Source organism: Natator depressus, chromosome 27 (genome assembly GCF_965152275.1).
Source record: "Natator depressus isolate rNatDep1 chromosome 27, rNatDep2.hap1, whole genome shotgun sequence".
In the NCBI taxonomy this organism is placed as follows: domain Eukaryota; kingdom Metazoa; phylum Chordata; order Testudines; family Cheloniidae; genus Natator; species Natator depressus.
In genome coordinates, this window is record NC_134260.1 from 6,514,420 (window position 1) to 6,539,100 (window position 24,681).

The 24,681-nt window shown below is 44.1% G+C and overlaps 1 protein-coding gene across 2 annotated transcripts in view; it reads right to left on the minus strand.

Moving 5' to 3' along the window:
* The window catches only part of MARCHF10 (membrane associated ring-CH-type finger 10), a 107,957-nt gene that overhangs the window by 39,032 nt on the left and 44,244 nt on the right, over positions 1-24,681 (minus strand). The window contains exons 5-6 of one of the 2 annotated variants that reach the window (XM_074940829.1): positions 22,953-23,102; positions 4,801-6,196 (exon numbers count right to left, since the gene is read on the minus strand). In XM_074940829.1, the coding sequence (XP_074796930.1) occupies positions 4,801-6,196; positions 22,953-23,102 (1,546 nt within the window). The remainder of the gene's footprint in view (positions 1-4,800; positions 6,197-22,952; positions 23,103-24,681) is intronic. The other variant, XM_074940830.1, reaches the window with a different exon arrangement.

Genomic DNA, 24,681 nt, shown 5'->3' on the forward strand with positions numbered 1-24,681 from the left:
GTAGAGACTGTCCAGTTTGACCAATGTACATGGCAGAGGGGCATTGCTGGCACATGATGGCATATATCACATTGGTGGATGTGCAGGTGAATGAGCCTCTGATAGTGTGGCTGATGTTATTAGGCCCTGAGATGGTGTCCCCTGAATAGATATGTGGGCACAGTTGGCAACGGGCTTTGTTGCAAGGATAGATTCCTGGGTTAGTGGTTCTGTTGTGTGGTATGTGGTTGTTGGTGAGTATTTGCTTCAGGTTGGGGGGGCTGTCTGTAGGCAAGGACTGGCCTGTCTCCCAAGATTTGTGAGAGTGTTGGGTCATCCTTCAGGATAGGTTGTAGATCCTTAATAATGCGTTGGAGGGGTTTTAGTTGGGGGCTGAAGGTGACGGCTAGTGGCGTTCTGTTATTTTCTTTGTTAGGCCTGTCCTGTAGTAGGTGACTTCTGGGAACTCTTCTGGCTCTATCGATCTGTTTCTTCACTTCCGCAGGTGGGTATTATAGTTGTAAGAATGCTTGATAGAGATCTTGTAGGTGTTTGTCTCTGTTTGAGGGGTTGGAGCAAATGCGGTTGTATCGCAGAGCTTGGCTGTAGACAATGGATCGTGTGGTGTGGTCAGGGTGAAAGCTGGAGGCATGTAGGTAGGAATAGCGGTCAGTAGGTTTCCGGTATAGGGTGGTGTTTATGTGACCATTGTTTATTAGCACTGTAGTGTCCAGGAAGTGGATCTCTTGTGTGGACTGGACCAGGCTGAGGTTGATGGTGGGATGGAAATTGTTGAAATCATGGTGGAATTCCTCAAGGGCTTCTTTTCCATGGGTCCAGATGATGAAGATGTCATCAATATAGCGCAAGTAGAGTAGGGGCGTTAGGGGACGAGAGCAGAGGAAGCGTTGTTCTAAATCAGCCATAAAAATGTTGGCATACTGTGGGGCCATGCGGGTACCCATAGCAGTGCCGCTGATCTGAAGGTATACATTGTCCCCAAATGTAAAATAGTTATGGGTAAGGACAAAGTCACAAAGTTCAGCCACCAGGTTAGCTGTGACATTATCGGGGATAGTGTTCTTGATGGCTTGTAGTCCATCTTTGTGTGGAATGTTGATGTAGAGGGATTCTACATCCATAGTGGCCAGGATGGTGTTCTCTGGAAGATCACCGATGGACTGTAGTTTCCTCGGGAAGTCAGTGGTGTCTCGAATGTAGCTGGGAGTGCTGGTAGCGTAGGGCCTGAGGAGGGAGTCTACATAGCCAGACAATCCTGCTGTCAGGGTGCCAATGCCTGAGATGATGGGGCGCCCAGGATTTCCAGGTTTATGGATCTTGGGTAGTAGATAGAATATCCCAGGTTGGGGTTCCAGGGGTGTGTCTGTGCGGATTTGATCCTGTGCTTTTTCAGGAAGTTTCTTGAGCAAATGCTGTAGTTGCTTTTGGTAACTCTCAGTGGGATCATAGGGTAATGGCTTGTAGAAAGTGGTGTTGGAGAGCTGCCGAGCAGCCTCTTGCAAGAGAGTGAGTTTGTGTGGGGGGGGCGGAGGGTGAGAAAACCTGGATTTGTGCTGGAAATGGCCCAACTTGATGATCATACACATTGTAAGGAGAGTGATCACTTTAGATATGCTATTACCAGCAGGAGAGTGGGGTGGGAGGAGGTATTGTTTCATGGTCTCTGTGTATATAATGTCTTCTGCAGTTTCCACAGTATGCATCCGATGAAGTGAGCTGTAGCTCACGAAAGCTTATGCTCAAATAAATTGGTTAGTCTCTAAGGTGCCACAAGTACTCCTTTTCTTTTTGCGAATACAGACTAACACGGCTGTTACTCTGAAACTCATCATAAACAAATTTTCTGAAGGTGAAAAAGCAACTCAAGAAATACCCCTGCTTTCCTTTTATGGTGATAAAACATGAGACCCTATAGAGTTATATACAGCATTTTAGACACCTGTATAACTTTAGAAAACTGGACAGTCCTCAGGTATACATCCTTTGGTGATGATTGGACAGATTGAGACAGTAGGAGAAGCTTCTATCCCTAGGACTCCCACTTCCTTCCTAGCCTGCCCTTCCAACATGATTCATCTCCCTCTGCTACTAGTTTTCTAGCAATCCCCTGGGTTAAGAGCTTGCAGGGAGACAGCAGATGGTATTAGGACATCAAGCAAGCATATGAAAGTGGCAGTGCAGATATCTGGGGCTGTGTAGCAGGGGGAGTCACCCTGCTCTGGCCCTGAAGGGGTTAAAACAGCCCTGGGGAGCCAACAGTACACGCAGCCCTGGAGAGGGCTGGGAAAAGCTGAGTGAGTAGCTGACCACAGGTGCGGCCAGCTCAATCAGGGCCTTATAAGAGGGCTGTGGGCCAGAAGCAAAGGAGTCTCACTCTAGGCCTGGAGTGGGAAGGGCTAGCTGCTTGGGGGCAAGGTACCTGGAGCAGAGCCGTGCCGTGCTGTGCCATGCCAGGGAAAGGCAAAGGGAAAGGGAGCTGAGGTACTCCAACCCCAAGCTGAAGGCCTTGCTGAAGGCCAGGAAAGGTACTGGGTCTACAGAGGTGTAGCCTGGGAATAGGCAGAGGCAGCTGGTCCTACGCCCCTTGCCAATGATGAGTGGCCATTACAGACTGCAGTCTGCCCCAGTGAGCAGGGGCTAGATAATGACTGGCAGTAGCCACTGAGGCAAGGTGGGTTTAGAGGTTGGGGGTTCCCCTGGGAGGGGAGACCTAGAGTGTGGGAGCATTGCCAGGGGGCAGGACACCAAGGTAAAGGGGCACCGGTGTCTGGGAGGGACATGGATGCCAGCGGCAGGCGAGACACCAGCCTGCAGAGGGCGCTCTGAAGGCTGGAAAGAGCTAATTCCTGAGACAACCAGCAGGAGGTGCCGCGCCAGTGAATCTTCGCTTCGCCACAGGCCGGTAGCTGTAAGGAAGTGGGTGAAAAAGCCAGAGTCTGTTACAGCCTACTTGGTGGGTGAGGTTTTTTGTAAAGGGGGTGGGGAATTAAGAAGAGGACATGTTGGGCTAAGTATTCTAAGGGTTAACACCTTTTGAAATAAAGCATCTTTGTTCTTCTACGTGTCCAGTTTACATTCTGGTACTACTGTATGACTCAGAGCTATGTCACTTCTGTTAAGTGCAAAAACTGAATATGTGGCCAGTTGGTTTATGTTCTAGGGGAGTGGAAAGATGGGATGGAGAGGCACATTTTCATGAAAACATCTTTGTTCTTAATTGTTGAAATGACTGCTTGAGAAAAAGAGCAGCTTGCTGATTACAGTCAGCAGCAGGAAACCCAGAGTTGACCAATATGCCTGTATCAGAAAGTCTTTTCAGCCAAGGAAATTACAGTTTTAGGGAAGAAAGTGGAGAAACTGGGTCAGCTAACAAGTTTTTAGAACAGACAATCCTCTTAACTTCCTTAGCATCTGTATGGATAGCTTCTTTTTATCTATATTCCTTCCATAACCAAAAACTTGGTCTAAAAGAGATTAAGGATGGCTATGATACCCTAAAAAGCAAAAAAATAATAAGCTTAGCCACCTCTTAACTGTATCCTAATGCCCACATAGCATACTTCCACTGACAGTGACAGACTCCAGATCATCCAAAGGAATTTACTTCTGCCTTCAACTGATAAAGAAACATACTGCAAAGAACATATTCATCTCCTCCACAGTATTACACAAACCTTAATTACAACCTCAGCAACATTAGCAAATATTCAGGGTTGACACAAGGTAAGTGTCGTGTGTCTGTGGGAGAAGCATCAGGATGCAATCTATTTTGTAGTAGTGAAATGGCAGTTCTCTTCAACAGCCTGTGTTCCACTGGAAACAATAAGTATGGCCATTTTTACTAGTGGCGCATATGTGTGCATGCGCACACATGCCCTACTAAAACTAAAAGCAGCTTCAATGTCACTGTAAGTTATGAAAACTGGCAAGCATTTGAGTAACGGAAAATTGTAACTATAATGGGCAATATGTGGGGGGGGGGAAAGGGGTTACGACCTAATTCTTCACCTGTGCACACAAAGGTAGCTGGCAATGAGTTTTAATGATATGGAAATTTTGAAAGATTATAAAATCCAGCCATTTGTTACCAAAGGGGATCCAAAAGGTCAAACACTGGGCAACCTTAATATAAACAAATACAAATATAATATTGAATTCCACAGAGCTCTCCATTTAGCTATAGAACTGCGTGTTAATATGAAATCATGGATGTGTGACCTGTAGAATTACACTGTTATGAGTTAAGCTAAGCCTCATTAAAATTGGGGTATGCAACTGCCATCCTTCATTTAAGATTGCTGTAAGAAATAGTCAGATCCTTTTATGAAACAATAAGTCTCGACCCCAAACAGAAGTGCATGTCACTGCCCAAAACACAGGCACAAGCACATGTGAGGTTGCTCGGGAATTTGAACTAAATGGGTGGAGGGGGGCTTCCCAGGGACTGTTTTAGTAAAGTGGTGTGTATGTATGAGAGAGAGGCAGGAGAAACTCCAGGGAAGAGGAAGAAAGCCAGGTGCTGCCTGAACAAGCACAGAGTATGGCCCTGAGGAAAACCTATTGAAAGAGCTTTTAGGCTGAATGGGCTTGGAGCTACGAGCAAAGAAAATATCGCCAGTTGTTTGTTTTTTCCTTCTGTGTTCAGGGAAACAGGACTTGGATGTTCTTTGGAAGTAAAAAGGATTGCTTCAAAGGTACCTGCCTCCGTCATCAATTTCTCCTCCCAATGGAAACAACCCAAAGGGCCTCAAACTTTGGCTAATTGCTCATGTCAAAAGGGTAACAATATGTATTTCTCACCTCTCCTGCAGTTTCTTAAGCTTCTCTGGGTCTGCATGTTTGTTTATTTCCTTTGCACTTGTGGTATCACATGCTGTCATGCTGCTCATAGCACTACTTTGATTTTGTAAATCAGACACTGCCAGCAAAGCAAGTGGTAATTGATCATGTAATGTGCCAGCCATGTGAAGGTGGGCTGTGAAATTTGTTTGAAACAAAGATGGGTTGGAAGAATCTATAGATAAAAAAGAACTATGTGAATTTAGTAAGTTCTCTTCATCATGTAAGGCAGCATTTGGAGATGTGCTCTTTAAACCATTATCTATACTATCATCCAGTAGGCTATTATCTTCAGGTGTACTGACTATAGGGGATGAAGATTCATAACTTTCTGCAGCAGAAAAAGAATCTCTACTTCTTATAGGAGACAAGGGTCTACGAACATTAAACCTTGAACTTCCATCCAAATCCAATACTTGAGATGATACAGTTGTCAAGCTCAAATCTGTTGAGACTTCAGCTCTAGGTGCAGATTGTATTAATGATCTTGGAGTATTATATGCAGAATACAATAATGGTCTATGAACTGTTGACCTTGCAGAAGTAAGGAGATCAGTATAACGCCTCTGATTGCTTTCACAGGCTTGCAATTCTCTGTTATAAATATTGACACTAGGCCTATCTATAGAGCTAATGTCATTAAGAGTCTCAGCAATAGGAGCGCTGCCTGGTCTGCTTTCAGCTCGTGAGCTTCTTGAGCTAAATAATGGAGTTTCATTTTCATTTTTATTGCAATCAGCACCTTCAGAAGAATTCCCATCTGGAGTGTAAGACTTTCCATAGTCACTAGAGTTTCTTCGCCTTAATGAAGACTGTTCAACAGCTGTGTCCATTACATTGTGTTGTCTTAATGGTCCATGAGAAGATTCAACTCTTCTTGATGAAATGCTTCTATCGTATCCAGCTTCTTCAGAGTTACATTGTTCATCTTGTGCCAAGGATGTTCCACTAAATTTGCTAATTTGTTCTAGAGGAGTAGGAGAGTGATTTAGATTGAAAGAAAGGAATTCGTTCTCTAATATATCCTCTTTAGTATCATTTTCTTCATAGGAATCTTCCATGTTTAAGCAACGCAATGAATAAAAGTTTTCATCTCTAAACCTCAAAGGGGCCTTTTTAGTGGGTATAAGAGATGGACCATGTGACTCATTTGAGACAAAGGAACCATGAGCTCCCTGTAAGATAGATGCACATGATAGAGTTGGAGACTGCTGAGCCTGTGGAAGAATGCTTCCTATTTTGCTATCTTTGGCTAGACCTTTACGATCAAGATTTAGCTTAGAGGAATGGATTAAATTCCTTCTCTCTTGAGATCTCTTCTTGTTCGTGAGCGTAGTTTCATTTGTCAATCCAAGATCTGCAGTGAAAACAAAATCAACTTTCAGCATTTGATCCTTTTTGTTTCTAGTGCCTAACACATGCTCTAAATGGCGATTTCTTACTACTGCTGTTCTGGTATTGATGTTATGACATATTCAATTATCGGTAACTGCAGTTCTAGTGCACTTTAACACAATTAGTAGACTTTATTCATAAACTCTTCTAGGGTTCAGACAAGAAGTCAATATTACTTTGCTCTCTGGATACCTCTAAGACCACATAAAGGAAATTCATATATCATGCTAAATGGTGCACTGGCACTTCTAGAGGTTCAATTAACACGTCTCCTTCCCAGCATAAATATTATCCCACCTACTACTTGCATTCAATGTGTAGTTCCAGAAGGAACTGCCCTTTTGTGATCAACAGAAATTATCACAATGTTTTTAGATTTTTTTTTCTGTTCAAAATTTGTAGTAATACTTATTATTTGCAAATAGCATCATAGCACCTCTGTCTCAGGCTTTCAAAACTCTTCACAAACTGAGTAGGTATTATCCATGTTTTACAAATGGAAAAAGGATACAGAGATGAAATGACATGCCCAAAGTCATACAGCTTATCAGCAATAGATACGCAAACAGATTCTCTGTCACCCATTCTAACCACCAAATAATACTCCTTCCCACGTGATTTGTACTGTTGGTAAAAGGGGTCAGAATGACATCCCTGAAATCTGTGCTCATTAGTGACTGTATCCTAAAGGATCACCCACCTGTAGGGAGTTCATTCTCCAAGACCCATCTAATTCTTGGTTGCTAAGTGCAATATAAAATGCCAGTTGTGGTCATAGCATTGTTTCTAACATGGATGCCTAGAAACAGGACTGAGACATGCTGATTTCACAAAGACCACTGAACAGCAATCAATCACTTTTAGTCACCATTAATCTAGCATGAATGAGAATCAAGGACCAAGACCTGAAAAAGATGTCTGATATAGCCTGTCCTCCATTGCAGTATCCAAAAGAGCCAATTTAGTTTCTCTAGAAGAGGGCAGACCACCAGTCATAGGGGGAAGGCATCCTTTGTCAAAACTTTCCAAGTATGAATAAAAAGTGAGTAAGAAAATGGAACTAGGTCCTGTGTCTATTGTAACATCTTCTCACATTACATGAGTGTGTTAGGGAATGAGCAAGGAACCGCTATTAAGGGCACTGTCTAATAAAAGTGCATACGCTTACCACTGCTTCCTCTCTCTAAATTACAAGCAACTTCTTCCTGAGAAGTGCTCCTACAATTCCCATTGCCTTCAACAGGAGAACACAGATGCATCCAAGGCATCTGTGGTTTTTATCTATGACCATATGCTTTTTATTTCTTTTATCACAGCACACAATATAGACTCAGGGAGAGCAATTGCTTTTAGAGGAGGGAAAACAGATTTGTGTTCACCTCAGACTTTTCACAGATCACTAGATTCATAGATCTTAAGGTCAGAAGGGACCATTATGATCATCTAGTCTGACCTCCTGCACAATGCAGGCCACAGAATCTCTCTCACCCACCCACTCCTGCAATAAACCTCTCACCTATGTCTGAGCTATTGAAGTCCTCAAATCATGGTTTAAAGACTTCAAGGTGCAGAGAATCCTCTAGTAAGTGATCCGTGCCCCATGCTGCAGAGGAAGGCGAAAACCCCCCAGGGCATCTTCCAATCTGCCCTGGAGGAAAATTCCTTCCCGACCCCAAATATGGTGATCAGCTGAACCCTGAGCATGTGGGCAAGATTCACCAGCCAGATACCCAGGAAAGAATTCTCTGTAGTAACTCAGATCCCACCCCATCTAACATCCCATCACAGGCCATTGGGCGTATTTACCATGAATAGTTAAAGATCAAGATCACGTTATACCATCTCCTCCATAAACTTATCAAGTTTAATCTTGAAGCCAGATAGGTCTTTTGCCCCCACTGCTTCCCTTGGAAGGCTGTTCCAGAATTTCACTCCTCTGATGGTTAGAAACCTTCGTCTAATTTCAAGTCTAAACTTCCCGATGGCCAGTTTTATATCCATTTGTTCTTGTGTCCACATTGGTACTGAGCTTAAATAATTCCTCTCCCTCTCTGGTATTTATCCCTCTGATATATTTATAGAGAGCAATCCTCTCTCCCCATAGCCTTCTTTTGGTTAGGCTAAACAAGCCAAGCTCCTTGAGTCTCCTTTCATAAGACAGGTTTTCCATTCCTCGGATCATCCTAGTAGCCCTTCTCTGTACCTGTTCCAGTTTGAATTCATCCTTCTTAAACATGGGAGACCAGAACTGCACACAGTATTCCAGGTGAGGTCTCACCAGTGCCTTGTATAATGGTACTAACACCTCCTTATTTCTACTGGAAATACCTCACCTGATGCATCCCAAGACCGCGTTAGCTTTTTTCACAGCCATATCACATTGGCAGCTCATAGTCATCCTGTGGTCAACCAATACTCCAAGGTCCTTCTCCTCCTCCGTTACTTCTAATTGATGCATCCCCAACTTATAACTAAAATTCTTTTTATTAATCCCTGTCAGGGTTCCTTCCCCACTCTGAACTCTAGGGTACAGATGTGGGACCCACATGAAAGACCCCCAAAGCTTATTCTAACTAGCTTAGGTTAAAAACTTCCCTAAGGTACAAACTTTGCCTTGGCCTTGAACAGTATGCTGCCACCACCAAGTGTTTTAAACAAAGAACAGGGAAAGAGACCACTTCGAGATGTCTTTTCCCCAAAATATCCCCGCAAGCCCTATACGTCCTTTCCTGGGGAAGTCTTGATAATAATCGTCACCAATTTGTACAGGTGAACACAGACCCAAACCCTTGGATCTTAAGAACAATGAAAAAGCAATCAGGTTCTTAAAAGAAGAATTTTAATTAAAGAAAAGGTAAAAGAATCACCTCTGTAAAATCAGGATGGAAAATACTTTACAGGGTATTCACATTCAAAACACAGAGGATCCCCCCTCTGGGCAAAACCTTAACGATACAGAAAACGGAATAAACCTCCCTCTTAACACAGGGAAAATTCACATAAACTAATCTACTTTGCCTGGCTTACCTATACGGTTGCAAAATTGGAGACTTGGATTAGGATGGGTTGGAGAAAATGGATTTCTGTCTGGCCTCTCTCAGTCCCAAGAGAGAACAAAAGGTAAACAAACAGCACAAACAAAAGCCTTTCTCCCCCCTGCCAAGATTTGAAAGTATCTTGTTCACTTATTGGTCTTTTGGGTCAAGTGCCAGCCAGTTTAACTGAGCTTCTTAACCCTTTACAGGTAACAAGATGTTGCCTCTGGCGAGGAGGGATTTTATAGTACTGTATACAGAAAGGTGCTTAACCTTCCCTTCACCCACAGATAGGGTGAAACACCGGCTGTGATTTCTTCCTGGAGCTCTAGGAGAAAACAGTTAAGACACATGCATCTCTAAATATACTACTAACTGTATAAAGACTAACAATATTTCCGACATCTTAAGGACGATTTGGACCAGTTTATTCGGGAAACTTTCATGGGAGAGTGCATCAGCCACTTTGTTAGAAGCTCCTGAAATGTGTTGTATGTTGAAATCAAAATCTTGGAGAGCTAAACTCCACCGAAGAAGTTTTTTTGTTATTTCCCTTGGCGGTATGAAGCCACTGTAGCGCGCATGGTCGATTTGCAGGTGGAAACGCCATCCCCAAACGTATGGGCGTAGCTTTTCCAGAGCGTAGACAATGGCGTAACATTCCTTTTCAGTGATTTGACCAGTGGCTTTCCCTCTCAAGATAGCTTCTTGCTGAAAGACACAACAGGATGAAACTCTGCTCCCACACCACGCTCGGACGCATCTGTGGCTACTAGGAACAGTTTGTCAAAGTCTGGAGCCCTTAGCACAGGGTCAGACATGAGTGTTGCTTTAAGCTGGTTAAAGGCCTTCTGACGCTCTTCGGTCCACTGAACTGCATTTGGCTGTTTCTGTTTGGTTAGGTCTGTCAGTGGGGCAGCAATTTGGCTGTATTGCAGTACAAATTGCCTGTAATATCCGGCCAAGCCTAAGAAGGATTGGACCTGTTTCTTTGACTTTGGGACAGGCCACTTTTGAATAGCATCCACTTTGGCCTGTAGGGGGTTGATAGTTCCTTGACCCTCCTGGTGTCCAAGGTAAGTCACTCTGTTTAGCCCTATTTGATGCGTCTTAGCCTTAACAGTTAGTCCTGCCTCCCTTATGCGCTCAAAGACTTTTGTAGACGTTCCAGGTGTTCTGCCCAGCAATCCAAAAATATGGCCACATCTTCAAGGTAGGCGACTGTAGATGGTCTCCCAGTGGGATTGGGAGAATATGCAAGTTTTTTGGAAGGTGGCGGGTGCATTCCGCAGCCTGAAAGGGAGCACATTAAATTCATACAGCCCGACCTGTGTGGTGAAGGCTGACCTTTCCTTAGCAGATTCATCTAGTGGTACCTGCCAGTACCCCTTGGTTGAGTCCAAGGTAGAGATGAACTGGGCCCGTCCCAGTTTCTCTAATAGTTCATCTGTGCGTGGCATTGGATAGTTGTCTGGGTGAGTTACAGCATTTAGCTTACGGTAGTCCACGCAAACACGTATCTCCCCATCTGGTTTGGGAACTAGAATCACTGGAGATGTCCATGCACTGTGGGAGGGGTGGATTACACCCATTTGTAACATACCCTGGATCTTCCGTTCTGTAGCAGTTTTAGCTTGAGGAGACACCCGGTAAGGTTGGGCTCTAATTGTGTGAGCATTACCTGTGTCAGTGGAGTGGTATGCCCGTTCAGTCAGTCCTGGGGTGGCTGAGAATGTCGGCGTGTAGGTAGCACACAGCTCCTGGATCTGCTGTCGCTGCATACGCCCAAGGGTCATGGAGAGGTTCACCTCTTCCACGCCACCAGCACTTTTCCCTTCGTAGTAGACACCTTCAGGCCACTCAGTGTCGTCTCCTCCCTGGGCTGTAAACTGACAAACCTTTAATTCTCTGGAATAAAAGGGCTTTAGAGAATTAATATGGTACACCTTAGGCTTTTGGTTTGAGGTGGGGAATGCTATGAGATAATTAACAGCTCCCAGGCGCTCTTGGACCGTGAACGGACCTTCCCACAACGCTTCCATTTTATGGGCCTGAAGCACCTTTAAGACCATGACCTGGTCCCCTACTTTGAAGGAACGCTCTCTGGCATGTTTATCATACCAGGCTTTTTGCTCTTTTTGAGCATCCTTTAGGTTTTCTTTCGCAAGGGTTAAAGAGGTTCGGAGGGTGTTTTGTAGGTTGGTTACAAAGTCCAGAATGTTAGTTCCTGGAGAAAGTGTAAACCCCTCCCATTGCTGCTTCACCAACTGTAATGGCCCCTTAACCTCGTGGCCATATACAAGTTCAAATGGTGAAAACCCTAAACTGGGATGTGGTACAGCTCTGTAGGCAAAGAGCAACTGCTGCAACACTAGGTCCCAATCATTGGAGTGCTCATTTACGAATTTACGTATCATGGCCCCCAAAGTTCCATTAAACTTCTCCACCATGCCATTTGTTTGATGGTGGTAAGGGGTGGCAACCATGTGATTTACCCCATGAGCTTTCCAAAGGCTTTCCATAGTTCCTGCCAGGAAATTAGCTCCTGCATCTGTAAGGATGTCGGAGGGCCAACCTACCCTGGCAAAAATGTCTGTTAGTGCCTGGCACACACTTTTAGCCCTGGTGTTGCTTAGAGCTACTGCTTTCGGCCATCGGGTGGCAAAATCCATGAAAGTCAGTATGTGCTGCTTTCCTCTAGGTGTCTTTTTCAGAAAAGGACCCAGAATATCCACGGCTACTCGCTAAAATGGAACCTCAATGAGGGGAGTGGCTGGAAAGGGGCTTTGACCTGGTCTTGGGGTTTTCCCACTCTTTGGCATACCTCACAAGATCAGACATAGGCAAAAACATCCTTGCCCATTCCCTCCCAGTGGAATGACCTCCCCAAACGGTCTTTGGTCCTGTTCACCCCAGCATGGCCAGTAGGATGATCATGGGCTAAGCTCAAGAGCTTTTCCCAGTACTTAGTTGGAACTATCAACTGTCTCTGAAGATGCCAGTTTTCCTGGTGCCCACCAGAAAGAGTTTCCTTGTATAAAAGTCCTCTTTCTACAACAAACCAGGATTGATTAGAAGAGTTGAGAGGCGGTGGGTTGCTCCATGCCTCCATCCAAGCTCTCTGGATGCTTTCATCTGCTTCCTGTTCGGCCTGGAACTGTTCCCTTGATTCTGGAGACATCAGTTCCTCACTGGATTGTGGACCTGGGCTTGGTCCCTCTTGAAGCGATGCAGGTGATGGGGCTGTTTCCGTTGATGGTGAACCACTCTCCGCTGGTGCACTATGGGGTATTTCAGGCTCTGGCTGAGCCTCTTGTGTAGGGTCATCTGCTGCTGTTGCCAGTGCAGGCTCGGTGGTGCCCTCTGGTGTTGGAGCTGTAGACGGGGTTGCAAGCACTGGACTCAGTGCTGGCAATGGTTCTGGTGCTGGTTGCTTCACCAGTTTCAGTTTGGGGACTGGCTTTGGCTGGGTCTCTGGGACTGGATCCACTACGGCCGTTGCAATCGTTAGCAGGGGATCCGGTTTCACCACCTCCATCTGGGTCTCTGGTAACACAGACGGGGCCCTGGTGGAAGGCTCAGGAACAGGGATAGGTGTGAAAGCTTGCTTAGTCTGGCTGCAGGTGACCATTCCCACCCTCTTGGCCAGCTTTACCTGGTTGGCCAAGTCTTCCCCCAGCAGCATGGGAATGGGATGATAATCATAGACTGCAAAAGTCCACATCCCTGACCAGCCCTTGTACTGGACAGGCAACGTGGCTGGAGGCAAATCTAAAGAGTTGGACTTGAAGGGTTGAATCATCACTTGGGACTCTGGGTTGATTAAGTTGGGGTCCACTAAGGATTGATGGATGGCTGACACCTGCGCTCCAGTGTCCCTCCACGCTATAACCTTCTTCCCGCCCACACTCAGTTTCCCTTCACTCTAAGGGTATCTGAGAGGCATCTGGGCCTGAGGACCTTTGGTGTGACCCTGATGCAATGAACTGTAATCTGTTGGGGTTCTTGGGGCAGTTGGCCTTCACATGCCCCAGCTCATTACATTTAAAACATCGCCCAGTTGACTGGTCACTGGGGCGAGGTGAGTTGCTGGAGAATGGTGTGGTGGGACAATAAGGTGTCTGGGTTTTCCTTGGGATGTAGGTGGGGCCTTGGGTTGCTCCCTGTGATAGGGTTTTGTTTCAGGTTGCCCCTTCAGATATTCGCCCCAACCGCTACTAGTTGGTTTTTGGTTTGGGGTTTTTTAGTTTTGCCACCTCCACCCATTTGGCTCCAATCTCCCCCGCCTCGATTACAGTTTTGGGCTTCCCATCTAGGATGTACCTTTTTATTTCCTCAGGAACACCCTCTAAGAACTGCTCCATTGCATTAGGAAGGGCAACTCTTCTGGAGATTTAACACTTGCTCCTGATATCCAGGCATCCCAATGTTTCACAATGTGGTAGGCATGTCGGGTAAATGACACATCTGGTTTCCACCTTAGGGCTCTGAACCGCTGACAGGAATGCTTGGGTGTTAGCCCCATTCTGACTCTCGCCTGGGTTTTAAAAAGTTCATAACTGTTCATGTGTTCCTTAGGCACTTCAGCCGCGGCCTCAGCTCTACCATGTACTGGTCTGTAGAGATGCTGTACCCAAGGCAGGCCCTTTCAAAGTTTTCTAAGAAGGCCTCGGTATCATCGCCTGCCTTGTGGGTGGGGAACTTTCTGGGATGGGAAGCGGTACTTGGAGAAGGATTGCTAGGGTTGGTTGGTATATTCTGCTGAGCCCTTGCCTTCTCCATCTCCAGTGCATGCTTCCTCTCTCCTCCATAGCTCTCTTGTGAGCAGCTTCCTCTGTCTCCACCCTGGCTTTTTCTGCCTCCATATCCAAGCGCCTTAAGGCCATCTGTCTATCATGCTCTTTTTGTTTCCCTTCAGCTTCGAATCTGGCCAGCTCTAGTTTATTAGCTGCTTCACTGGTAGTCATTTTCCTGCTTTCTTGTACTTAACTATAGCTATACCCGAGAGTTGGGAGGGGGGGAGAAACTTGTGAATTTCCCTGAAGGAGGTTAACTACCCTGCCTTTAGGTAGAGAAAACTCCAGCTCAAAAAAGAAAAATCCCTTAGTTTTTTTTACAAACACCTCTGTCTCCAGGCAAATAGACAGAAAACCCTCTAGCTGATCTCAGCTTGAAAAAAAACCAAACCTCTTCAGGTCTGTGCTTTTGGTTCAAAATGATCCCACCCCTACCACCATGTCAGGGTTCCTTCCCCACTCTGAACTCTAGGGTACAGATGTGGGGACCCGCATGAAAGACCCCCTAAACTTATTCTAACTAGCTTAGATTAAACTTGATAAGTTACTGGAGGAGATGGCATGATGGGATATCATGATTTTGGCAATTAATTGATCTTTAAATATTCATGGTAAATAGGCCCAATGGCCTGTGATGGGATGTTAGATGGGGGGGATCTGAGTTACTACAGAGAATTCTTTCCTGGGTATCTGGCTGGTGAATCTTGCCCATATGCTCAGGGTTCAGCTGACTGCCATATTTGGGGTTGGGAAGAAATTTTCCTCCAGGGCAGATTGGAAGAGGCCCTGCAGGTTATTTGCCTTCCTCTGTAGCATGGGGCACAGGTCACTTGCTGGAGGATTCTCTGCACCTTGAAGTCTTTAAACCATGATTTGAGGACTTCAGTAAGCTCAGACATAGGTGAGAGGTTTATTGCAGGAGTGGGTGGGTGAGATTCTGTGGTCTGCATTGTGCAGGAGGTCAGACTAGATCATAATGGTTCCTTCTGACCTTAATATCTATGTATCTAAGTTTCCATTAGTATTTACTTCATTAAAAACACTAAAGAGGGCTCTATCCATATCCAAATTAGATCCCAGCAGTCTCTAGCACACCCCAAGCACTATCCCAGGGGATGCTCTAGTAGTTTTCTTCCCCAATGTGATTTTTGCCCAGACGGACTCTCTTATCCATTCCATCACTTCTTATTTCTTTACATTCTACCTCATCATTGATATACAATGCTACTCCACCACCTTTTACCTTTATTTCTGTCTTTCCTAAACAGCACATACCCTTCAATACCTGTAGTCCAGTCATGACTACTATTCCACCATGTTTCTGTTATCCCTATGAATATCTGGTTTCACTTCCTGCACCAGTAGCTCTAGTTCCTCCATTTTGTTACCTAGGCTCCTCGCATTGGTGTACAAACATCTTAATTTTTGCTGTTTGGCCTCGCTCACATTCTGTACCCGATTAGGCATGGACATGCTACAGCCAGTATGACCTATTAGACTGGTATCCACACTGCTCTTCCTCCTTATGTCCAGTTTCCTACCCACGGCTGTATCCTTTCTTATTTTGTTTTCTTCCGTCTTAATGTTAAAATCTGGCGTGGAGATTACCTGGACATCTCCCCCAAATTCCTAGTTTAAAGCTGTCATAAATATAAAGGGAAGGGTAAACGCCTTTAAATCCCTCCTGGCCAGAGAAGAACCCTTTCACCTGTAAAGGGTTAAGAAGCTAAGATAACCTCGCTGGCACCTGACCAAAATGACGAATGAGGAGACCAGATACTTTCAAAGCTGGAGGGGGTGGGGGGAACAAAGCGTTCTCTCTGTCTGTGTGATGTTTTTGCCGGGACCAGAGCAGGAATGCAGGTCAGAACTCCTGTAAAGAGTTAGTAAGCAATCTAGTTAGATATGCGTTACATTCTGTTTTGTTTAAATGGCTGATTTAAAATAAGTTGTGCTGAATGGAATGTATATTCCTGTTTTTGTATCTTTTTGTAACTTAAGGTTTTGCCTAGAGGGATTCTCTATGTTTTGAATCTGATTACCCTGTAAGGTATTTACCATCCTGATTTTAAGAGAGGTGATTCTTTTACTTTAATTAAAATTCTTCAAGAACCTGATTGCTTTTTCCTTGTTCTTAAGATCCAAGGGTTTGGGTCTGTGTTCACCTATGCAAATTGGCGAGGATTTTTATCAAGCCTTCCCCAGGAAAGGGGGGTGTAGTGCTTGGGGGATATTTTGGGGGGAGACGTTTCCAAGTGAGAACCTCCCCTGTTTTTGTGTAGTGCTTTTGGTGGTCGCAGCTTTTAACCTAAGCTGGTAAGAATAAGCTTAGGGGGGTCTTTCATGCAGGTCCCCACATCTGTACCCTAGAGTTCAGAGTGGGGAAGGAACCTTGACAAAAGCTCTCTTGATCAGTTGTGCCAGCCTGAATCCTAGAAGTCTATTTCCTTCCCTACTCAGATGAAGTCCATCCCGAGAGAACTGTTCTCTGTCCATGAATGCCTCCCAGTGGCCATACATCCCAAAGCCCTCCTTATAGCACCACTGCCTGACAGTGGAGTATTAACGCCTAGGCCTAGGGCGGCAAATTTGCAGGGGCGGCAAATTTTATAATAGCAGTCAGAGGCGGCTGCTTCCCCCGGTGCCGGTTTGCGCCCTCTGCCCCTGGCCCCGCCCCAACTCCGCCCCAGCCCTGCCCCCTCTCCTGAGCGCACCACGTTCCCCCCCGCCCTTCTCCCCTCCTTCGTGAACCTGTTTCGCGCACAAGCACTGGCAGGGAGCGGGGAGAAGCAGGACCCGGCAGCGCACTCAGGGGAGGAGGTGGAGTGGAGGCGAGCTGGGGCAGGGGTGGCAATTATTTCTGGGCCTAGGGGTGGCGAAATCATTAATCCGCCGCTGCTGCCTGAGCCATCTATTGATAGTCATAATCTTGTCACACCTTTGTTGCCCTTCTCTAGGAACAGGCAGAATCCCACTGAAGATCACCTGAGCCTCGATTTCCTTAAGAGTCTTCCCCAGCCTGGCATAGTCTCCCTAGATACGTTCCAGCGAGAATCTACCAGTATCATTTGTTCCCACATGAAGGACGATCAGTGGATTCTTTCCCGCTCCCTTTAGGATCCTCTTCAACCTCAGGTCCACATCCCGTATCTTAGCACTTGGTAGACAGCACACCCTTCTATTCTCTGGATCAGCTCTGGTTACAGGCCTGTCCATCCTTCTCAGTAAGGAGTCCCTGATCACGTAGACCTGCCTTTTCCTGGTGACGGTGCAATTCTCCGGTCTATCCCCTGCTCCCTCTGCCTGCAAGTTCTTTCCATTCCTATTCTCCCTTGTAATCCTCTTCAACCCATGCTGTATCCTCCTGGGGCTCATATTTGGTGTAGTCTCCATTGACTCTTCCCCTTTTCCTATATGATTAGCCGCCCTTCTCTTCTTCCTTGCCCTTCCACCTTCAGTGACCACCTGCTGAGCCCCTTCTTCATTTTCCAACTCTACAAACCTGTTCTTTAGCTCTATTTCTCCTTCCCTAGCCCATCTTTTCCTCTGCCTGGTTCTCTTAGTCACATGCTTCCACTGTCCATTTTCTTCACCCAGCAGTCTCTCCTCAGAGTTCTTCAGTCCTGCTTCCATCTGCAAGTCTGAGCTTTTCCCTTCAGCCGCCTCATGTCTTTGCTCCATAATCCACTCGAACCCCCTTCTAAACTCAACCAGACTTTCCACCTGCATCTCCAATCCTCGGATCTTTTCTTCCATCAGCTCTATCAGATGGCATTTCATGCAGACAAAACTCTTTCCAGGTAACCCCTCCAGGAACATGTACATACCACAGCTTCCACATCCAATCATCTTGATTGCGTCTTCCACTACTGAGGTCACTACCACTGCTGCCTCTGTATCTGTCATAGTCTTCCCACCTAAATCCTGTTAATCTGGGAGAAACAAACCACACCAAAACACCACCACCCACAGCAAAAACAAACTCCAAACAAGCACCACAATACAAACGCCCCTTTCAAACCCCTCTGTTTACAACTCTGTTTGCTGGCTCCTGTGCTGCTGCAGCTGTCTAGGTTGTATCTGCCTCTTCTTACCATGTTCTACAATTAAGAAGAATAACATGGGAAGAAGAGGTGATACAAAGCACCTGATGGGCAAAATTCTGATATCCTATCATAAAGGTATTGGTGAAAGGTGTGGTGGTAATGAAGTTGTTTGATTAAATTGACCCAACAGTGAGAGGAGAGGGACAGAGAGAGAGAGAGAGAGGCTAGGCCTACAAACAGGACAAAGCTAATACCTCCCAAATTCTAATGAGAGAGTAGCTGTGAGAGTGACTTCTTCTGGGGCTTTGGGCAAGTCACTTAGGTCAATATTTTAAAAAATAACTTCTTTTTTTGGATGTCTCCATTTTTGAGTGCTCAGCTACAGACGTCTATGGACTGATGTTCAGAGTTGCTAAGCATGAGTAGCTGCCATTGACATCAACTATTTAAAAAAGTAAAAAAAAAAAAAAAACCTGAGGCATACAAAATTAGTGCACTTTTGAAAATGTGGACATTAACATATCTGCCTTGTATTTACCCAATTTCCTAGGGATAGGGAGTTGTGAGGATTAATCACCTTAAAATTTTTAAGCACTTTGATAAGCACTAATGATACTTTATTTTTTAGTCTCTTTGGAATATGACTTTTCTACAGATCACCAGATAATAAACCTAGGATATTTATATGTTTGAATGTTAAGTCAATTCTCTGACTTTTTACTGAACAGATATTCTTTGTTTATTACATATAGTAACCATTTAAGGTGTTAAAATGTGTAATATATAGTACAGAATATACGCTGCTCGAGTGGGACATTTCTCGTAAGGACAGCAAGATGAACGCGTGGCTCCACAGATGATGTTGACAGGAGGGCTTTTGTCTTCCTCAACTGTGGGATGTTCCAGGAAGGAGGACTTCTGGGAAGTTATGGGGCCCCTGTGACTAAGAAGGAGAACAGCATCTTCACACACAACTCACCAACATAGTGCGTACTGCAACCTGGCCTGAACCTGATAGGATCCAACTACAAGTGTCAGGTCTGGGTCAGCTGGAAGAGCAACCGACGCTTGGATCAGGTCAGCTCTCCTCCTCCTGCCCATGGGGTTGGTGCAGCAGTGGCTTTGTGACCCGCTCTTGCCAGCTGCTGCCACTTTGCCTCACTATGTGTGCTGTGGAATGCATGTACTGAGACGTCACAGTGCCTCTCCCGCTGCAGCATACATAGCACAGCAGGGGGTAGTGGCTAGCAATAGGGCATGTAGCTGCTGCTGAGCCAAGCTGATTCCATAGGCAGGAGGAAACATTGGTGCTGACTCAGGAGAGAGGAGGGATGGGATGGGCTGGAAAATGACTCCGCTTTCTCAGGCTCGGGTCAGTTGAGTTTGGGACTGGGTCGGGTTTAAAAACTAGGCCCAAACAGACCTCTAGTAGTGAGCAGGACTTTAAGTTCAGTTCAAAGGGGGCAGCTGACAAAAGCCCATAAGTAGGTTTAAAAATGGTGACCTTAACAGAGGGTTAAATGTTGTGGGTGGGGAGGAATGGAAAATTACAATAGTCATTTGCACAGCAAGAGGGATAACAGTGGGGGAATCTGCTCAACATCTTAGATATTTATAGACAAAAGCAAGTAGTATGGGGAATGAACAGGAGGCACTGGAAGTAATACTACATAAACTAAATTATGACTTAATTGGCATCACAGAGACTTGGTGGGATAAATCTCATTACTGGAGTATTGGTATAGAGGGGCATAGCTTGTTCAGGAAGGACAGGCAGGGACAACAAGAAGCGGTGATGCATTATATATCAAGAATACAAATACTTGTTCTGAGGTCCAGAAGGAAGTAAGAGGCAGATTAGCTGGAAGTCTTTAGGGGAAGATAAAAGGAGCAGGGGGAACAGGGACAATGTCATGGTAGGGATCTGTTATAGATCACCAAATAAGAAGAGGAGGTGGAGGAGGCATTTCCAGAACAAATAACAGAAATATCCAAACATAAGATGGGGTAGTAATGAGGAACTTTAACTACCCAGCCATCTGTTGGAAAAGTAATATGGCCAAAAAAAAAAATCCCTTAAGTTCTTTGAATGTATTAATGACAACCTCTTTTTTTCAAAAGGTAGCAGAAGTAACCAGGGGGACAGCCATTTTAAACTTTATTCTGACCAACAGAAAGGATTTGGTTGTGAATCTGAAGGTTGAACGCAATTTTGGTTGAAAAAGATCATGAAGTGATAGATTTCATAATCCTAAGAAAAGGAAGGAATTAAGCAGCAGACCAATAGACCTCAAACAAGCAGACATGAACAAACTCAAAGAAGTGGTGGGTAAGGACTTATGGAAAGAAAAAATAAGGGAAAAAGAAGTTCAGGAAAGATGGCAGTTTCTTAGAGACAAGATTGAAGGCACAACAGCAAACTATCCTGATGCGAAGGAAAGATAGAAAGACTAGGAAGAGGCCAATATTGCTCCATCAGGAGGTCTTTGATGACCTGAAAATCAAAAAGGAATCCTGCAAAAAGTGAGCACATGGACTAATTGCCAAGGAGGACTATAAAAGAATAGTATGTGCATGTAGGAACAAATTCAGAAAGGCTAAGGCACAAAATGAGTTACACCTAGCAAGGGATATAAGAGGCTCTTTAAATACACAAGGAGCAAGAGAAAGGCGAAGGAAAGTGTAGGTCCTCTACTTAATGGAAAAAGAGCTAATAACTGATGACAACACAAAAGCTGAGGTGCATAAGACCTATTTTGCTTCAGTCTTCGCTAAAAGGTTAATGGTGACCAAATGCTTTACAGAATTAATGTTAACAACAAGGGGGTTGTATGCAAGCCAAAACAGGAAAAGAACAGGTTAAAGAATATTTAGATGTACTTAAGTTGGTAGGGCCTGATGAAACTCATCCTAGGGTACTTAAGGAACTAGCTGGAGCAATCTCGGAACCATTCGCAATTATCTTTGAGTACTCCTGGAGGATGGGTGAGTTCCCCAAAGGCTGGAGAAGTGCAAACATAGTACCTATCTTTAAAAAGGGGAACAAAGAGGACCTGGGAAATTTATAGACCATTCAGCCTAACTTTGATACCTGGAAAGATACTGGAACAAATTATTAAATAATCAGGTTGTAAGCACCTTCAGGATAATAGGATTATATGTAATAGCCAGCATGGATTTGTTAATAACTAATGATGCCAAACTAACCTAATTTCCTCCTTTGACAGAGTTATTGGCCTAGTGCATGGAGGGAGGAGGGGAGGCGCAAGGAAGCTGCAGATGTGCTATATCTTAATTTTTAGTAAGGCTTTTGACACAGTCCCACAGGACCTTCTCATAAGCAATGAAGGGAAATATGGACTAAATGGAAATACTATAAGGTGGGGTGCACAACTGTTTGAAAGAAAGTAGTCAGACTAGTTATCCATGTTTTGCTGTCAAACTTGGGGGATGTGTCTAGTGAGGTCCTACAGGTCTCATACTAGTCATAGATAAGGGAGGGTATGCTTATAAAATTTGCAGATAATCTCAAGTTTGGAGGGGTTGCTAGCACTTTGGAGGACAGGATTAAAATTCAAAACAACCTTGACAAATTGGAGTATTGGGGGGGTTATAGTGGAGCACAAATTAAATGTGTCAACAATGTGGTGCATATGCAAAAAAGGTGAATATTATTCTGGGGTGTATTAACCGGAGTGTTGTATGTAAGATACAGGGTGTAATGGTATCACTCTATTCGGCATTGGTGAGGTCTCAGCTGAAATATTGTGTCCAATTCTGGATGCCATACTTTAGGAAAGATGTTGGCAAATTGGAGAGAGTTCAGAGGAAAGCAACAAAAATGATTTAATTTAGAAAACCTGACATTCAAGGAAAGGTTATAAAAATTGGACATATTTAGTCCTGAGAAAAGAAGACTGAGGGGGGACCTGATAACAGTCTTCAAATACGTAAAGGGCTATTATAAAGAGGACAGTGATCAATCACTTCTTATCCTACCTTCAGTGGACATGAAGAATAATGGGCTTAAACTATACCAAGGGATTAGGTTAGATATTAGGAAAAGCTTTCTAACCATAAGTGTAGTTTAAACTCTGAAACAGGCTTCCAATCACTGGAGGTTTTCTAGAACATGTTGACCAAGCACCTGTTGGGAACAGTCTAGGTACACTTGCTCCTGCCTTAGTGTAGGTCCCTTTTTAATCCTATGATTGTGTGACCCTGTCTGTGGCTTTACTGCAACGGAACATCCAGTTAATGACAACCTATTTGGCCAGTTCCAAGGCATGAAGTTGTGTATAGCCATGTGTTTAGATTAGAATTTCAGAGGTATTTATCTTATACAAAAGTTATCAAAGATTGAAAAATAAAATGCAGTAATATGTGATGCTTATTTTAGTCAGTATATTTGTTATTTTAAGAATTTTTAATAGCTTCTTCAATCAAGTGGATCAGCCATTTATTTAGATAATAGGCTGAATGGAATTTAGGGGATAGATACATTTTTCTAAAGCTATACATTTATTAAGACTACTTCTTTATTTAGTGAATTCCTTTTATGTCTCCTCTATGGTTATATCTATATAGATATAATCTATATCTCAAATGAGAATATCAGTTAATTAAGGCTTTGTTCTCATTTACACTAAGGCCCCTTTTATATTGGTAGTTTAAATGGACCTTAAAGTGAATGTAAATGACAGTTTAAGGCCTCTCTAGGGTACTGGAGTTGGGACACCATGGTATAAATGATAAATGGATCTGTAACAGTTCAGCAGCCTAGAAACAGACTGTTCTACATTTCTACAGACCAAAAGAGTTGTAAAGGAGATTTTTCTCACCAGATGCGCTGGTAACTTGTGCCTTTGCCTGCAGCAATGAGGCCTGTCTGTCTCTTTCTTCCAATTTTCTCATATTCTGTGTGTCTGGGCTTCCCAACAATCCTCCCTGGCTCATTCTCTTCCTCCTTAATAATGATTGCTTCTGGGCAGCTGTTAAGTATAAAACCTTTTCAGTAATTTTATTATATTTTCAGGGAAAGAGCTTCCATTAAAATATTTCTTCATAAAAGACCTAGAAGATAAGTCCCTACAAGGTCTGCCTCTGCAGAGCAAGAAACTACATCGGCACTGATTTCTCTTTTGGCAAATCTTTTGTCATTTATACTCAATTGAAAATAGGAAGAAAAATTTGTATTTCAAAGAAAAAATGCCAGACAACTTATTCCTGCAAAATGTGTATAATAGCTTTTGATATACAGAGTCATATTCAGCGAACAGAGATTTGGGGGGTTATCCAAACTCGCATTTAGCGTCACAATATCGAAATACCAATCCCTTTTCATTAAGAGAGCCATAAAGAAACATTAGAATTTTTTCAAACAACTCTATTTTTAAATTTCAAACTATTTTTCAAGGAAAATAACTTTTCTGAACAGCTCTAATTAAATGAATATGTTCAAAGCAGTGGGAATTTCCATAAATCTTCGAAAGCTGAAGCAAAGACCTGTCTTCTCCAGTAATGAATCACAGCTGAAGTTCTATCTATTAGGAGGTTTGGTGGCTGGTCCCACTCCATTACATACTGACCAACTGTCCAGTTTGGTGGTCAACCTCCATATCCATAGGGTAACTGTTTTTTTCCAAAGACAAACTAAGGATTCACCTAGCATAGAAATTAAGGTTCAGATTTTCAAAATTTCAGTCAGTCCTTCAACTGCTCAACATGCGCAATGGGGTCCAGATTTTCAAAGCTCAGCTGCCATTTATGCACCTAAACAAGGACCATATTCTCAAAAGAGCTCATTGTCCAATGCACACCTAATGTGCTGAGCTCTTTCAAAAATCTATCCACTTACAGTTGGAAACATGAACTCAACTCTTCTGAAAATCCAGCTGATTGTGGGTACTGATCTCTCTGAAAATCTGGCCCTAAATGAGCTTTCTGCCCAGGGAGATTGTTAACAGGATTTGCCAGAAAAGCATTAGGAAATTTGATAAAGAGACTTCCAGTTTAAAATTAGCTAGATCCTAAACAGATTGAGCTGTCGCTATTTTTAATTTTTTATACATTTTGTAAAGTTGGATTTACCCTCATCTGAAAGATAAAGGCCAAAGATAAGCATCTCTGGTCTGAAAGTGTCATATATAGAGATGGACCTGAAACAAAAAAATCTTCATTTGAACACCTCCAAACTTTAGAGAGCATTCACAATCCCAATCCAGATAGATACTGACTTCAGCACTGTGCCAAAAAGGTAGTGGGGCCAGGCAGAAGAGAGGGGTAAGGAACAGCTGTTCCATTCAGCATTTTCCCTGCACAAACCAGTGGATGTGAACCATATATTAATGCCAAGACTAACATTACCTCCTCCCAGATGCTCTGTGACCCCTTTCAAGGAGTCTAAAGTGCAGCTGCCAGAGGAGCCAAGAGATGCTACCCATCAAGAGATGGGAAGCAGGATGCATACCCAGCGTCTGAAGTGTCAGGCCCTATCCTATGGATCTTTGGCCTCTATGTATTTGGCAGCCTATATTCCTGCTCTTCATACAGATCCCAGGTAGGTAACAG